This window comes from Bombina bombina, chromosome 1 (assembly GCF_027579735.1).
Source record: "Bombina bombina isolate aBomBom1 chromosome 1, aBomBom1.pri, whole genome shotgun sequence".
NCBI lineage: Eukaryota > Metazoa > Chordata > Amphibia > Anura > Bombinatoridae > Bombina > Bombina bombina.
The window spans coordinates 1001477798-1001492993 of record NC_069499.1 but is presented as its reverse complement, the minus strand read 5'-3'; the positions used below and the strand labels follow the sequence as shown (position 1 = coordinate 1001492993).

The 15196-nt window shown below is 39.2% G+C and overlaps 1 protein-coding gene across 1 annotated transcript in view; it reads left to right on the top strand.

The window, feature by feature from the left end:
* NECAB3 (N-terminal EF-hand calcium binding protein 3) overlaps window positions 1-15196 on the top strand; it is a 386730-nt gene that overhangs the window by 68539 nt on the left and 302995 nt on the right. The window contains exon 4 of the mRNA XM_053712842.1: window positions 14410-14435. Coding sequence (XP_053568817.1) covers window positions 14410-14435 — 26 coding nt within the window. The remainder of the gene's footprint in view (window positions 1-14409; window positions 14436-15196) is intronic.

Sequence of the window (15196 nt, the reverse complement as noted above, 5' to 3'; positions counted from 1 at the left end):
GTAATACTTTGACCCTGTACCTCACAGTCAGAAGACACATTCCAGCCAATCAGCAGCAGACACTCCCTCCCAGACCCTCCTACCTCCTGGACAGCATCCATTTTAGATTCATTTGGAAGCTGCATTCTTAGTTAGAGGAGGGACAGTGTAGCTGCTGCTGATTTAATAGGGAAATTGATAGCTAGGCTAGTGTATTCAGTGTCCACTACAGTCCTGAAGGACTCATCTGATCTCTACTGTAAGGAAAGCACCCCAAAAAGCCCTTTTTAGGGCTAGAACATCAGTCTGCTTTTTTTTTTTTCCTGTGTAATCTAATTGCAGTTGCCTGCCTGCCAGCGTGTGTGTCAGGCACACAGCGTATACTGTGCCCACTTGCCCAGTGTCACCACTCATATCTGGTGTAACAGTAGTGTAGATTTAAAAAAAAAAAAACACTTTTTTGACTGTGTTAAATAATAGCAGTCAGTTTCCTTCACACGTGTGCGTTTCAGTGCCTGCCTGCCAGGGCACAGTGTCACCCCAGTGCAACTCATATCTGGTGTAACAGTAGTGTATATTTAAAAAAAAACAACACTTTTTTGACTGTGTTAAATAATAGCAGTCAGTTTCCTTCACACATGTGCGTTTCAGGGCCTGCCTGCCAGCCAGGGCACAGTGTCACCCCAGTTCAACTCAGATCTGGTGTAACAGTAGTGTAGATTTAAAAAAAAACAACACTTTTTTGACTGTGTTAAATAATAGCAGTCAGTTTCCTTCACACGTGTGCGTTTCAGGGCCTGCCTGCCAGGGCACAGTGTCACCCCAGTACAACTCATATCTGGTGTAACAGTAGTGTAGATTTAAAAAAACAACACTTTTTTGACTGTGTTAAATAATAGCAGTCAGTTTCCTTCACACGTGTGCGTTTCAGGGCCTGCCTGCCAGGGCACAGTGTCACCCCAGTGCAACTCATATCTGGTGTAACAGTAGTGTAGATTTAAAAAAAAAACGACACTTTTTTGACTGTGTTAAATAATAGCAGTCAGTTTCCTTCACACGTGTGCGTTTCAGGGCCTGCCTGCCAGGGCACAGTGTCACCCCAGTGACACTGGGGTGACACTACCTGATCGATACAACATCATACCTGATGTTTTAAAGCACGTTATTCCAAACAATTTAGGAATGTTAGGTTATTTATGCCCTTTATGGCTTAAAACCAGACTCTGCATCAACTATGTAATTTTTCATGGGAGTTTTGCCATGGATCCCCCTCCGGCATGCCACAGTCCAGGTGTTAATCCCCTTGAAACAACTTTTCCATCACTATTGTGGCCAGAAAGAGTCCCTGTGGGTTTTAAAATTCGCCTGCCCATTGAAGTTAATTGGGGTTTGCCCGGTTCGCCGGTTCGCAAACTTTTGGGGAAGTTTGCGTTCGCTGTTCGCGAACCCAAATTTTTAGGTTCGCGACATCACTACTTAACACCTTAAAATCGCGCAAACAACATAGCAAATTTGTACTCCACATAGAAGTCACTAGAGAATAAAAAGTTGAAAAAAACCTAACACCTCAATATCGTGAAAATAACATAGCATATTCTTATTAGCGATAACCTGACATGAATATAAGAATATTTATTTTTCCAATGTTCTTTACATAACGGAATATGTTCTATTTATTCATAAATAAATATTTCTTCATATATCTGATGGTTTATTAAACAAATATATATATATACCTGTACCTATATATATATATATATATATATATATATATATATATATATATATATATATATATATATATATATATATATATATATATGATTATATATATAGGAGTATCTATTTATAAATACTTAGAACATATTTCTCTATGTACAAAGCATTGGAATGTGAAATATTTACAGTAAATACATAGTTAAAACCTTTATTAAATAGGAATATTGCATAAATATGTTTTTACAGTTTTTCATCTACTTTACTGTAAAGGGCTCCAATGCACATATATACATATATGTCTATATATGTGTACTTATATATTTATTTGTTTATATATGTATACATGACTGTAAATACATATATACACATATAAATATATAAATACATATGTACACATATAGATATATATAAACATACATATACATCTTTAGACATTTATATGTATGTATCTCAATGTTAAAGCCCTTTTGCGGCTTTTTTTCCTAACAACCGAGATCTCATATCTTTGAACCCTTCTAACTTTTATGTGCAATATTTTTTTTAAATCATTTTTATTTTTGCATGTAGAAAATGTCTCCATCAGTACTTGTAATGTTTAAGTATGAACTAGTACCCTTGTTCATGCAGGACCACTCAGTCTCACACCTTACCTCGGGTTCACTAAGATCTAACTTGTGTGAACCCTGTTATGCTCATAGATCTGAGGGTCACTACTGTAGGATACAGAGTGAAGATGGTATACCAAAAGGAGTTGGATAAGAGCTAAACAGTAATATAGTATGGTAATGTAGGATAACTCAGAATCCAAAGTTTAGGGAGAAGCTTATTCACATCCAAATGAGTTGTAGACTCGCATCACACACATATAAAATATTTACATAACTTGCACAGGCACACACACACACTTTAGATAGAGTTGTGCAGAGTAGCTTCGTTGGTTAAAGTCAGTTTAGGCACATAAAGTTCATCAGAGGTTAATGCAAATGGAGTAGTGCTATTTAGGCAAATGATAGATACGGCAAAAGTCACTGTGCAAGTCAATATAGTGAATCACAAGCGGAATAGTACATGTGACAGCAAGTGCATGAGATATACTGGTTAATAGCTTAGTATGGCAGGTAGACTTGATTACTTGATTATTTGAGGCAAGCAGTAGCAAATGACATGAAAGGCAAGATATCCTTATTTGTAAATTGGTAATACAGACCGGTAATCCAGATGATATTGTATACAAACCGACTTCCCAAATAGTATCCTCAAAGTGGAGCAGAAGCGGAGTTACCGGAGAAGAAATGCACACAGCGTGTGCCGAGATTCAGTGAGAGTGTGTGGCGGCTGCGGTTTCACCTAGTGACGTCACACGCCAACGGACCAGCATGCGAGTAAGCAGGAAGCAAGCAGCGAGAGAGACAGGAACAAAGTTGTGGAGCTGCAAAACCACAAGACTTGAGTAACAAGAACTAGTATCAGAAGCAGGGAATCCCAACTTAAACAGGAGGGAATAGCTGGGTGCGAAGTGTTCAGGAACAGTGGGTGACTGAACAAATTACCAAGCAACGTTCAACAGTAGGTGGAGCCTTAAATAGCAGTATGATAATTAGTTGTTAAAGGTACAGAATGGTAAAATCCTGACAGAACTCCCCCCTCAAGGAGCCGCTCCGCGGATCAAGGACCAGGACGTTCAGGATTTCTCCGGTGGTACAGAGAAAGGAGTTGGGGGGCAGAGAAGTTTGAGGATGGCTCCCACGAATCCTCCTCAGGAGCATAACCCTTCCATCTTACCAAATACTGTAGTTGATCATGAAGGTATCTGGAGTCCAAGATAGATTCGATTTCATATTCAACATCATCACTGACTTGAGGAACAACAGAAGAACTCTGTAAGTTACCCCTGACCAAGGAGTAGGGTTTTAACAAGGACACATGGAACGTTGGATGTATCTTCAGAGTAGATGGTAATTGTAGAGTCACGGCATTAGGATTGATTACTTTAATAATCTCATACGGACCTAAATACAATGCACCTAATTTTTTACTAGGAATCTTTAAACGTAGGTTTTTTGTACTAAGCCAGACCTTGTCGCCAACAGCATAATCTGGAGGTTTAGATCTGCGTAAATCATAATGATGCTTCTGGGTAGTTTGTGCCACTTCTAATACTGTTTTTAAAGAAGCAAAACCATTAGCAATGGAATTGATTGTATCATTTACCATTGGAAGTGTAGAATCGGACGTACAGGTAGGATGATACGATGGATGAAACCCATAGTTGATGAAAAATGGTGTGGTTTTCATTGAGGAGTGTAGTGAGTTGTTATGAGCAAATTCGGCAGTGGCCAACAGTGAATGCCAATTATCTTGTTCTAAAGTACAATAGCAGCGGAGATATTGCTCAAGTGACTGATTAGTTCTTTCCGTTTGCCCATTTGTCTGGGGATGATAGGCTGAGCTAAGTCTTCTACAGATGTTGAGGGTACGACATAGCTGGGTCCAGAACCTGGATGTGAATTGTGACCCCCTATCCGTAGTGACAGATTTAGGCAATCCATGAAGTTTCACTATGTTGTTTAAGAATAGAGAGGCAGTTTCTGAAGCTGTTGGAAGACCCCTGTGGGGGATGAAATGAGCCATTTTAGAAAACAAATCAACCACCACTAATATGGTGTTGAAATTTGATGAAGATGGTAAGTCCACTATGTAATCCATGGCGATGTCTGTCCAAGGTCTGTCTGGGATTGGAAGCGAAAGAAGGTAACCATAAGGGCGGTTATGTGGGTGTTTTTTAGTGGTACATGTGGGACAACTTTGTACATATCGAGTGACTGTGTCATTCATTTTGGGCCACCAGTAATCTCTCTTTAATAAATGCAATGTTTTATGAACTCCAGGATGACCTGCTAATAGTGAGTCATGAGCATAACCAACTATCTCATCCCTAAGAGCTTCAGGTATATAAAGTAGATTGTCATGGTAGTACAAACCGTCCTGATGTTTGTTTAATCCAAGTTGCTGCAAAGATGAGTCCTGAGAGAGATGCTGTTTTAGGGTGGTTTTAAAACTGGTAGTTAAACAGATTATTCTGTCTGGAGGTATGATAGATTCAGGTGTTTCTATATGTGAAGGTTTCGGATCCTTCCGAGAAAGAGAGTCTGCCTTGAGATTTTTGGAGCCGGGCCTATAAGTTATGATATAATCAAATCGTGAAAAGAAAAGACTCCATCTGACTTGACGTGAAGTCAGGGTTTTGTTAGATTTCAGAAATTCAAGATTCCGATGGTCAGTATATATCAAAATAGGGTGTTGTGTTCCTTCCAAAAGATGTCTCCAGAACTCCAGGGCGGATTTGATAGCAAGTAGCTCCTTATCACCAATACCATAATTCATTTCTGCAGAGGTCATTACTCTGGAGTAGTAAGATATTGGGTGAAGAGGTTCTGTTGGAGACTTTCTTTGAGAAAGGATTGCCCCAAGGGCATACTCGGAAGCATCAACCTCCAGGGTGTATTGACAACTGGGATCTGGGAACTGTAGAATCGGAGCTGTAATAAATTTCTGTTTCAGACTAATGAAAGAATCTTCTGCTGACTGATTCCAAACAAATTTTATATGTTTACGTGTTAAGTAAGTCAAGGGTTGAACAATATGTGAAAACCCTTTAATGAATTTGCGATAAAAGTTCGCGAACCCTAAGAATCTCTGGATTTCTTTCTTATTACGGGGAGCAGGCCAATTGGTTATAGCATCCACCTTGTTAGATTCCATGGAGATACCTAAAGGGGATATGTTGTATCCTAAAAAGGAAATTGTATCTGTATTGAATATACACTTTTCCAGCTTAGCAAAAAGACGATGAGCTCTTAATCGTAGTAAAACCTGCTTTACATGTGACACATGTTTTTCGTATGATTCCGAGAATATAAGAATGTCGTCCAGATAGATGACAATACATACATCTAAGAGATCATGAAACACATCATTTATGAAACACTGAAACGTCGCCGGTGCATTGCATAAACCAAACGGCATTACAGTGTATTCATAAAGGCCGTAACGTGTACGGAAGGCTGTTAACCACTCATCCCCTGCTCTCATCCTAATCAAATTGTAGGCACCTCTAAGATCCAATTTTGTATAAATTACAGCACCACGTAACCGTTCAATTAGTTCAGGAATGAGAGGCAGGGGGTATCTATTTTTCTTTGTACATTTGTTAAGTTGCCTATAGTCAATGATTGGACGGAGACTACCATCCTTATTCTTAACAAAAAACATAGAAGCTCCAACTGAGGATGTGGAGGGTCTAATGAAGCCTTTTTTTAAGTTATCATCCAAATAATTTTTTAAATGAGCTAATTCTGGCTCAGAAAGAGGATATATATGTCCTATAGGTATGGTACTGTTTGGTATGAGATCAATAGGACAATCATACGTCCTGTGTGGTGGTAGTGTGTCTGCCTCAACCTTATCAAAAACGTCACTAAATTCTTTGTAACATTCAGGTAGGGCATTGACAGATAAATGGTATAAAGAGTGTTTGGTAAAACATGAATGTTTACAAAATGCTGAATCAAATATCACAGACCCCTCACACCATGAAATAGTGGGGTTGTGTCTTATTAACCAGTTCAAACCAAGTATCATAGGATATACTGAAGTGGGAAGTACATCGAAAGACAATTGCTCAATATGACCAGACTTAGTTACTACAGTAATAGGAATGGTGTGATGTGTTATTGGACCTGAACTGAATAGTGAGCCATCAACCAAACGTATAGCAAGTGAAACACTCTTTTTTATTAGTGGGATCTTATTTTTAACAACAAAAGAAATATCTACAAAGTTCCCAGAAGCGCCAGAGTCAACTACGGCCTGTACGTCTATCTTCCCTTGACGTAAGGACCTAATAGCTGTTTCTGCTGTGTTCTGTTTATTATGATCCTCATAAAGCAGAGACATGGCAGAAAAAAATGCATCGAGAGAATTTAAGATGGGATCATCCTTTTCATAATAGGTATTAGCCCAAGACCTGGCCTCACCACGTAAGAATGAGATAACAGTTAATACCCTGACCCTATCTGTTGGATATGATTTAGGTTTCAGAGTAAACATCAGTGTACAAGAGTTCTTAAAATCCCTGAATAAAGCTCTCTCCCCAGAGAATTTTTCAGGAGGGCTAATTAAAGGTTCAGCTGAATTTTCAGCTACAGGAGGTTTACTGGCAAGCTGCTCATTTATGAATTTTCTGATATTTTGGTTCTCCAATTGTATCTCCCTTAGTCCCTGTATCATGTGATCCATACTTTGAGCTAGGGAGCCAACCCTTTTGTAAAGCTCTGTTATATCCATTAAACAAAGTACTAGTTATCTTTATAGGCTTGGTAATATGTAATGTTTAAGTATGAACTAGTACCCTTGTTCATGCAGGACCACTCAGTCTCACACCTTACCTCGGGTTCACTAAGATCTAACTTGTGTGAACCCTGTTATGCTCATAGATCTGAGGGTCACTACTGTAGGATACAGAGTGAAGATGGTATACCAAAAGGAGTTGGATAAGAGCTAAACAGTAATATAGTATGGTAATGTAGGATAACTCAGAATCCAAAGTTTAGGGAGAAGCTTATTCACATCCAAATGAGTTGTAGACTCGCATCACACACATATAAAATATTTACATAACTTGCACAGGCACACACACACACTTTAGATAGAGTTGTGCAGAGTAGCTTCGTTGGTTAAAGTCAGTTTAGGCACATAAAGTTCATCAGAGGTTAATGCAAATGGAGTAGTGCTATTTAGGCAAATGATAGATACGGCAAAAGTCACTGTGCAAGTCAATATAGTGAATCACAAGCGGAATAGTACATGTGACAGCAAGTGCATGAGATATACTGGTTAATAGCTTAGTATGGCAGGTAGACTTGATTACTTGATTATTTGAGGCAAGCAGTAGCAAATGACATGAAAGGCAAGATATCCTTATTTGTAAATTGGTAATACAGACCGGTAATCCAGATGATATTGTATACAAACCGACTTCCCAAATAGTATCCTCAAAGTGGAGCAGAAGCGGAGTTACCGGAGAAGAAATGCACACAGCGTGTGCCGAGATTCAGTGAGAGTGTGTGGCGGCTGCGGTTTCACCTAGTGACGTCACACGCCAACGGACCAGCATGCGAGTAAGCAGGAAGCAAGCAGCGAGAGAGACAGGAACAAAGTTGTGGAGCTGCAAAACCACAAGACTTGAGTAACAAGAACTAGTATCAGAAGCAGGGAATCCCAACTTAAACAGGAGGGAATAGCTGGGTGCGAAGTGTTCAGGAACAGTGGGTGACTGAACAAATTACCAAGCAACGTTCAACAGTAGGTGGAGCCTTAAATAGCAGTATGATAATTAGTTGTTAAAGGTACAGAATGGTAAAATCCTGACAGTACTAGTACAGTTTCTGTTGTTCCTTCAACATCTAATGTACATGATATCCCTGTTGATATGAAAAATTACATTGCTAATGTGATACAGAAGGCATTGTCTGCTATTCCGCCTTCTAATAAACGTAAAAGGTCTTTTAAAACTTCTCATAAATTTGATGAAATTTCTAACGACCGACAACATACTCAAATATCCTCTGATGAGGATCTCTCTGATTCAGAAGATCCAGTTCCTCTTTTTTGGTATGCTTTTTTACTCCTTTTTCTATCACCCCACTACTTGGCTATTCGTTAAACTGAATTGGGTGTGGTGAGGGGTGTATTTATAGGCATTTTGAGGTTTGGGAGACTTTGCCCCTCCTGGTACGATTGTATATCCCATACGTCACTAGCTCATGGACTCTTGCCAATATGAAAGAAATGAATTTATCAGGTAAGTTCTTACATAAATTATGTTTTCTTTCATAGTGGTGAGAGTCCCCAAGACCACATCCTTGTGTTTTTCTGGAGCTAGTTTTTTTTCTTCAGGACATCTTTCTTCCTGTCAGGGTTTTTTTCCCTGTTTTGTTTGCCATTTGCTGTTGGCAGCCATTTTACTCACCTCTCTTACTGACTCTGGTGCATACTGTGTGATGCTGCTCATTTCCTGCACTTACTTTTATGGCCAGACTGGTGTACATCATCCGTGTGAGACAGGATGCAGTCTCAGAATTGTGATGTCATCACATATTATTTAAAGGGCCTCTGTTCAGTATGCTTTGCCCTTGCGTTGTCTCAGACCTGTTTTCATTCTTGAGGTTGATGCGTCTGAGACTGGAGTAGGTGCCCTCTTGTCTCAATGTCCTACGCCTGACGGTTCCTTGCATCCGTGTGGTATTTTCTCTAAGAAATTGTCTCCAGCAGAATGCAATTATGAAATTGGCGACAGGGAGTTACTGGCCATAATTTTGGCACTCAAGGAATGGAGGCATCTTCTCGAGGGTACTAGCGTGCCAGTGCTCATTCTTACTGACCACAAGAATTTAACTTATCCATCTGAAGCAAAACGTTTGTCGCCCCGACAGACCAGATGGGCGCTATTTTTGTCTTAGTTTAATTATGTGGTCTCCTACCTGCCTGGTAGTAAGAATGTTAGGGCTGATACCCTCTCTCGACAATTTTCGCCTCTGTCCAAGGAGGAGTCTGTACCTACTCCAGTTATACCCCCTGACCATATTTTGGCTACCATATGTACTAATTTGACTTCTCCCTTGGGGGAGGAGATCCTGGCTGCACAAACCAATGCACCTCCTGAGAAACCTAGTGGTAAGTGTTTTGTTCCTGAGAATCTTCGAACTAAACTTTTGCACACTTACCACTATCCTAAAGCAGCAGGTCACCCAGGCAAGAACCACATGATTTGGTCTGTCACTCGACAATTCTGGTGACCAGGTCTTCGTTCTGATGTTGCTGAGTATGTTGCCTCCTGCTCAGTTTGTGCACATAATAAGACTCCTCGATGTCTTCCTGTGGTTCTTCTTCAACCTATTGCTAATGGTGAGCGTCCTTGGACATATCTTTCCATGGTCTTCATTGTCGAGCTCCCTGTTTCCGATGGCAATACTGTTATCCTTATGGTGAATGACCGTTTTTCTAAAATGTCACATTGCATTCCCTTGAAGAAGCTGCCTACCGCTCAGGGGTTTGCTTCAATTTTGGCCCGGGAGGTCTTTCGTTTACATGGGTTACCCAAGGAGATAGTGTCGGACCAGGGTAGCCAGTTTGTCTCCAGATTTTGGCGTTCCTTTTGTGCTCAAATGGGGATCCAGCTTTCCTTCTCCTCAGCATATTACCCTCAATCCAATGGTCTAATCAAGCTCTGGAACAGTTCCTCCATTGCTATGTAGAAGAAAGTGTGGGAGAGGGATAGCGCTAACGAAAAGCTGAGAGCCGAAGTATCTGATAAAAACTCATATGAGATAGTACATCAGTAATATGGATAAAAAGTGGACAAAATATGTGAATAAAAATATGTTGATATATGTAAAAAGGTAGATGATGAAAATATGGAGTATTGTTAAAAAGATCCAATTAATTTAAAATAGCGTATCTAAGTTGTCAAAAAAAGTTGATCGGATATATGTGTTCAAATAAATAAATATTTATTATAACAATGTTAAATGCATTTTAAAATTGATTCTAACAAATGACTCCTAGAAAAAGATGCCGGCATCAGTAAAAGATATATATATAACAATCTATATGACCTCAAGAATGTGCGATGAGTTAATCTGAATACATATATAAAATCTACAATTATAAAATCTACAATTTAAATCTGATTAAATTATAAATGAGTGGCTATCTAAAATTCTAAAATTCTAAACAGAATTACTAGCAGCATATATAACTAAAAAGTCTATTATAAAAAGTGCTTAATAGCAATGTTCCCAAAATGGAGCTGATCCGTGGGTAATATTGTTACCAGTATGATCTCCTTAAAGGGTAATGTTACCAGTGTGTCAATCCAAAGACAGGGTTAAGCGGTTTGATGTAGAAAGTAACTTTTTTCCCTCTGTGTGACTTTACTCCGTTTTGCAGTCTGTTTTTAGCTTGTGTTTATCCGTCCTCCGCAGCGGGTGTTCAGCGTTTGGAAATGTTCCCAGAGAAATCAAATTCCGGGTTAGAGTTCAGGTGAAGTCTCCAAATGGTAAAGTGCCGTTATGCAATGTTTAAGCCTATGAATAATAGACCTTTAAAAGCACTCTGGGTTCGTTTTCGTGGGTCCTGGGGCAGGAATTACACATGCAGAGACGGCTCACCGGTGATCAGTGACCGCTCAATGTACCTGTCCTATCCACCAACGATACCTCAGCTAGTAAAGAAATATAAAGTGTTCAAGGTTTAGTAAGCAAATTCTATGCGTTTCAGCCTCCAGGGGCCTTTTTCAAGATTATGAGGTTAGCACACTCTATTTGGGATTAGCTAGGAGAGCAATAGTGTAGTATCCCTAATCACACTCTACATTTATAGCCTCCATTGCTATGTCTCAGATCACCACAATAATTGGTCTGAACTGTTACCTTGGGCAGAGTTTGCTCGTAATAGTGCTATTAATGCTTCCTCCAAGTTCCACATGGGTGCAGATTCAGGATTGCCTTCATCGTTCTGTGCAGCGCCAAAAGTTCCAGGCTGATCGTAGGCATCTTTCCGCGCCTTCCTACCAGGTTGGTGAGAGAGTTTGGCTGTCATCCTGCAACTTGAACCTTCGTGTGCCTTCCAATAAACTGGCTCCCCGTTATGTTGGTCCTTTTCGAATACTTCAACGGGTCAATCCTGTGGCCTACACTCTTGACCTTCCTCCTGCAATGCGCATCTCCAATGTTTTTCATGTCTCCCTCTTGAAACCATTGGTTTGTAATCAGTTTACCACTGTGTTGCCTCGTCCCCATCATATCTTTGTTGACAACCATAAGGAGTATGAGGTCAGCAGCATTATTGACTCTCGTATGTCCAGGGGCCGCGTACAGTATTTGGTTCACTGGAGGGGCTACGGTCCAGAGGAGCGTTCATGGGTTCCCTCCTCTGATGTTCATGCTCCCGCCCTCCTCCGTGCCTTCCATGCCTGTTTCCCCAATAAGCCTTTTGTCCTCCCGCGGGGGAGGGATCATTGAGGGGAGGGTACTGTCAGGGTTTATTCCCTGCTTTTTTTGCCATGTGCTGCAGGCAGCGATTTTACTCACCTCTCTTGGTGACTCTGGTGCATACTGTGTGATGCTGCTTATTACCTGCACTTACTTTTATGGCCAGACTGGTGTACATCATCCATGTGAGACAGGATGCAGTCTCAGAATTGTGATGTCATCACTTATTACTTAAAGGGCCTCTGTTCAGTATGCTTTGCCCTTGCTTTGTCTCAGACTTGTTTGTGAGAGCTCCTGTGTATTTCCTGGCTGTCTGACAGCCCTCCTGGTTCCTGATCCCTGGTTTGTTCCTGACTCTGCTGTTCTCCTTGTTCCTGATTCCGGCTTGTCTGACTACTCGCTTTGGCTCCTGACTCTGCTTTTGATTCCTGGCTTGTTATTTGACTTGTGGACTTTTTTATAATTTTTTTGCTATTAATAAAGGTGTGATTATTTTTGCACTTCTCGTCTCAGTCTGATTCCTGGCACCATGCCACTTCCCTTTTATTATTATTATTTTTATTATTATTGTATTTATTTTTGTTACCTCACTTGTTTGGCTATATGTTTGGCTATATGTTAGACTGAGATATGTGTGACGTGAAGGGGTTTTAAAAAGCTCTTTGGGTTTGGGACTCTTTGCCTCTTCCTAGTGGTAGAGAAGGGTAATTTCCTTGAGTAATTGATTGTGGACTCTCACCACCTGTATATAAGAAATGTTGTTGTTTTTTTCTATTATGTCAGAAATTTGGGGCAATCCTGTATGTGTGTTATCTGGATCACTACAATAACATAAGCACAGCCATGTACCATGTTTCCAGGTATATATTGGCACTTTTGTTTGCTTGAATGTGTATTAAGTGTAAAATATATGTTTTTTTGTGTTCTGTTTAGAGATACAGTCATGGCCAAAAATATTGGCACCCCTGCATTTCTGCCAGCTAATGCACCACTTCACCCAGAAAATCGTTGCAATTACAAATGTTTAGGCATTCTCATGTTTATTTCTTTTGTTTGTTTTGGTATTACACAAAAAAGTGGGGGGAAAAAAGAAGACAAATCTGACGCATTCTGCTCAAAACTCCAAAAATGAACTGTACAAAATGATTGACACCCTCAATTTAATATTTGGTAGGGCACCCCTTGGAAAAAATAACTGAAATCAATTGCTTCCTGTAACCATCAATGAGTTTCTTACATCTATCTAGCCAACTGCTCCAGGTCACTCAGAATGGAAGGGTTCCTTTTCCCAACTGCTGTTTTGAGATCTCTTCACAGGTGCTCTATGGAATTTAGATCTGGACATATTGCTGGCCAGTTCAGTACTCTCCAGCGCTTTGTCTGGGTGCTTTTTGACGTGTGCTTTAGGTCATTGTCCTGCTGTAAGACCCATGACCTCTGACGGAGACCCAACTTTCTGACACTTGGCCCCACATTGCACCACATAATTTTTTGGTAGTCTTCATACTTCATAATGCCATGCACACAGTCAAGACATCCAGTGCCTGAAGCAGCAAAGCAACCCCAAAACATCAATGAACCTCCACCATGTTTGACTGTAGGTACTGTATTTTCTTTAAAAAACTCATTTTGTTTCTCCTGAAAACAGTCGAATGATAGGCTTTACCAAAAAGCTGTAATTTTGTTTTGTCTGTCCACAGCACATTCTCCCAAAAGGATTTTGGCTTCCTCAGGTAAGTTTTGGAAATCTGGCTTTTTTATGTTTCTGTGTCAACAGTGGGGTCCTCCTGGGTCTCCTACCATAGCGTCCCTTTTCATTCAGATGGGAATGTATAGTGAGAGCTAACACATTTGTAACCTGTGCCTGAAGGTGAGCTTGAATTTATCTTGAAGTTGACCGAGGTTCTTTATCCACCATTCGAACAATCCTTTGTTGCAATCTTTGATCAATTTTTCTCTTTTGCCCACATCCAGGGAGATTAGCTACAGTGCCATGGGCTGTAAACTTCTTGACAATGTTGCACACAGTGGACACAGGAACATTAAGATCTCTGGAGATTGACTTGTAACTTTGAGATTGTCCATGCTTTTCCACAATTTTTGTTCTCAAATTCTCAGAAAATTCTTTGCTACTCTTTATTTTTTGCATACTCAGTGTGGCACACAGAGACACACAGCAGAAAAGTTGAGTAAATGTTTTACCATTTTAACTGGTTGCCGGTATGATTTCTATATTGTCAGCACCTGTTAATTGATACAGGGGAGTTTAATTACAAATTACAGGAGCATCACAAACTTGGAATGCAATTATTTCTTACAATTTTGAGAAGGTGCCAATAATTTTGTCCAGTCCATTTTTAGAGTTTTGTGTGGAATGTGTCAGATTTGGCTTTTTTTCTCCACTTTTTTGTGTCATACCAATACAAACAAAAGAAATAAACATGAGTATGCCTAAACATTTGTAATTGCAATAATTTTCTGGGCGAAGTAGTGAATTATCTGACAGAAAGGCAGGGGTGCCAATATTTTTGGCCATCTTAATTAGTTTTCTAGCAAAATCAATATTCCAGTTATCCCTGCTATGAAAATGTTGGGCACTTCTGAAATAGACAAATGATATCACCAACTAAACCAAAATATTTCCTTTTTTGTCTTACAGCAACATGGACACTGAGCGGCTGTGTGGTGAGTTGTTGTTTTTTCTGATTATGATACAATTGTAATGCTTGTATATTAGGTGGAGTTGTAGGTTGTTGTTACATGTTAAAGAAGAGGAGTTAGAGAGGAAGGGTATATTCCAGCGCTACCAAATTTTGCGGAGATAGATATTTTAGGAGGTGTTATCCGAAGCAAAATTAGTAATAAGGAGAAAGTTATGGATCAGCATAATGAATTTATATATATATATATATATATATATATATATATATATATATATATATATATATATATATATATATATATATATATATAAAAATATACACAGTATATATGTATGTGTGTATATATATATATATATATATATATATATATATATGTATGTATACAGTGAATATATATATATATATATATATATATATATATATATATTATATGGGTCAATTTATTAAAGAGAGTGTTATATAAGGCAAAACATAATATAGGGATTGTTATATAGAGCAATAGGAAGAATGACAGGGGGGAATTATATGAAGCAATACATGTAGAGGAATTATATAAAACAACAGGATGCATTAGATTTACAGGATGCAGAGATTTACAAGGAAGGGTTTCATTGAACAAAAGGATGAGATATAGGGAGGAGTTATATAAAGGGAAATGAACAATTACAGGTGATTATATGGAACAATAGGCAGATTAAATGGACACTAACATTAAAATAAATCTTTCATGAATCAAATAGAGCATGCTGTTTAAAGAGACTTTCTTATTTACTTCCATGATGA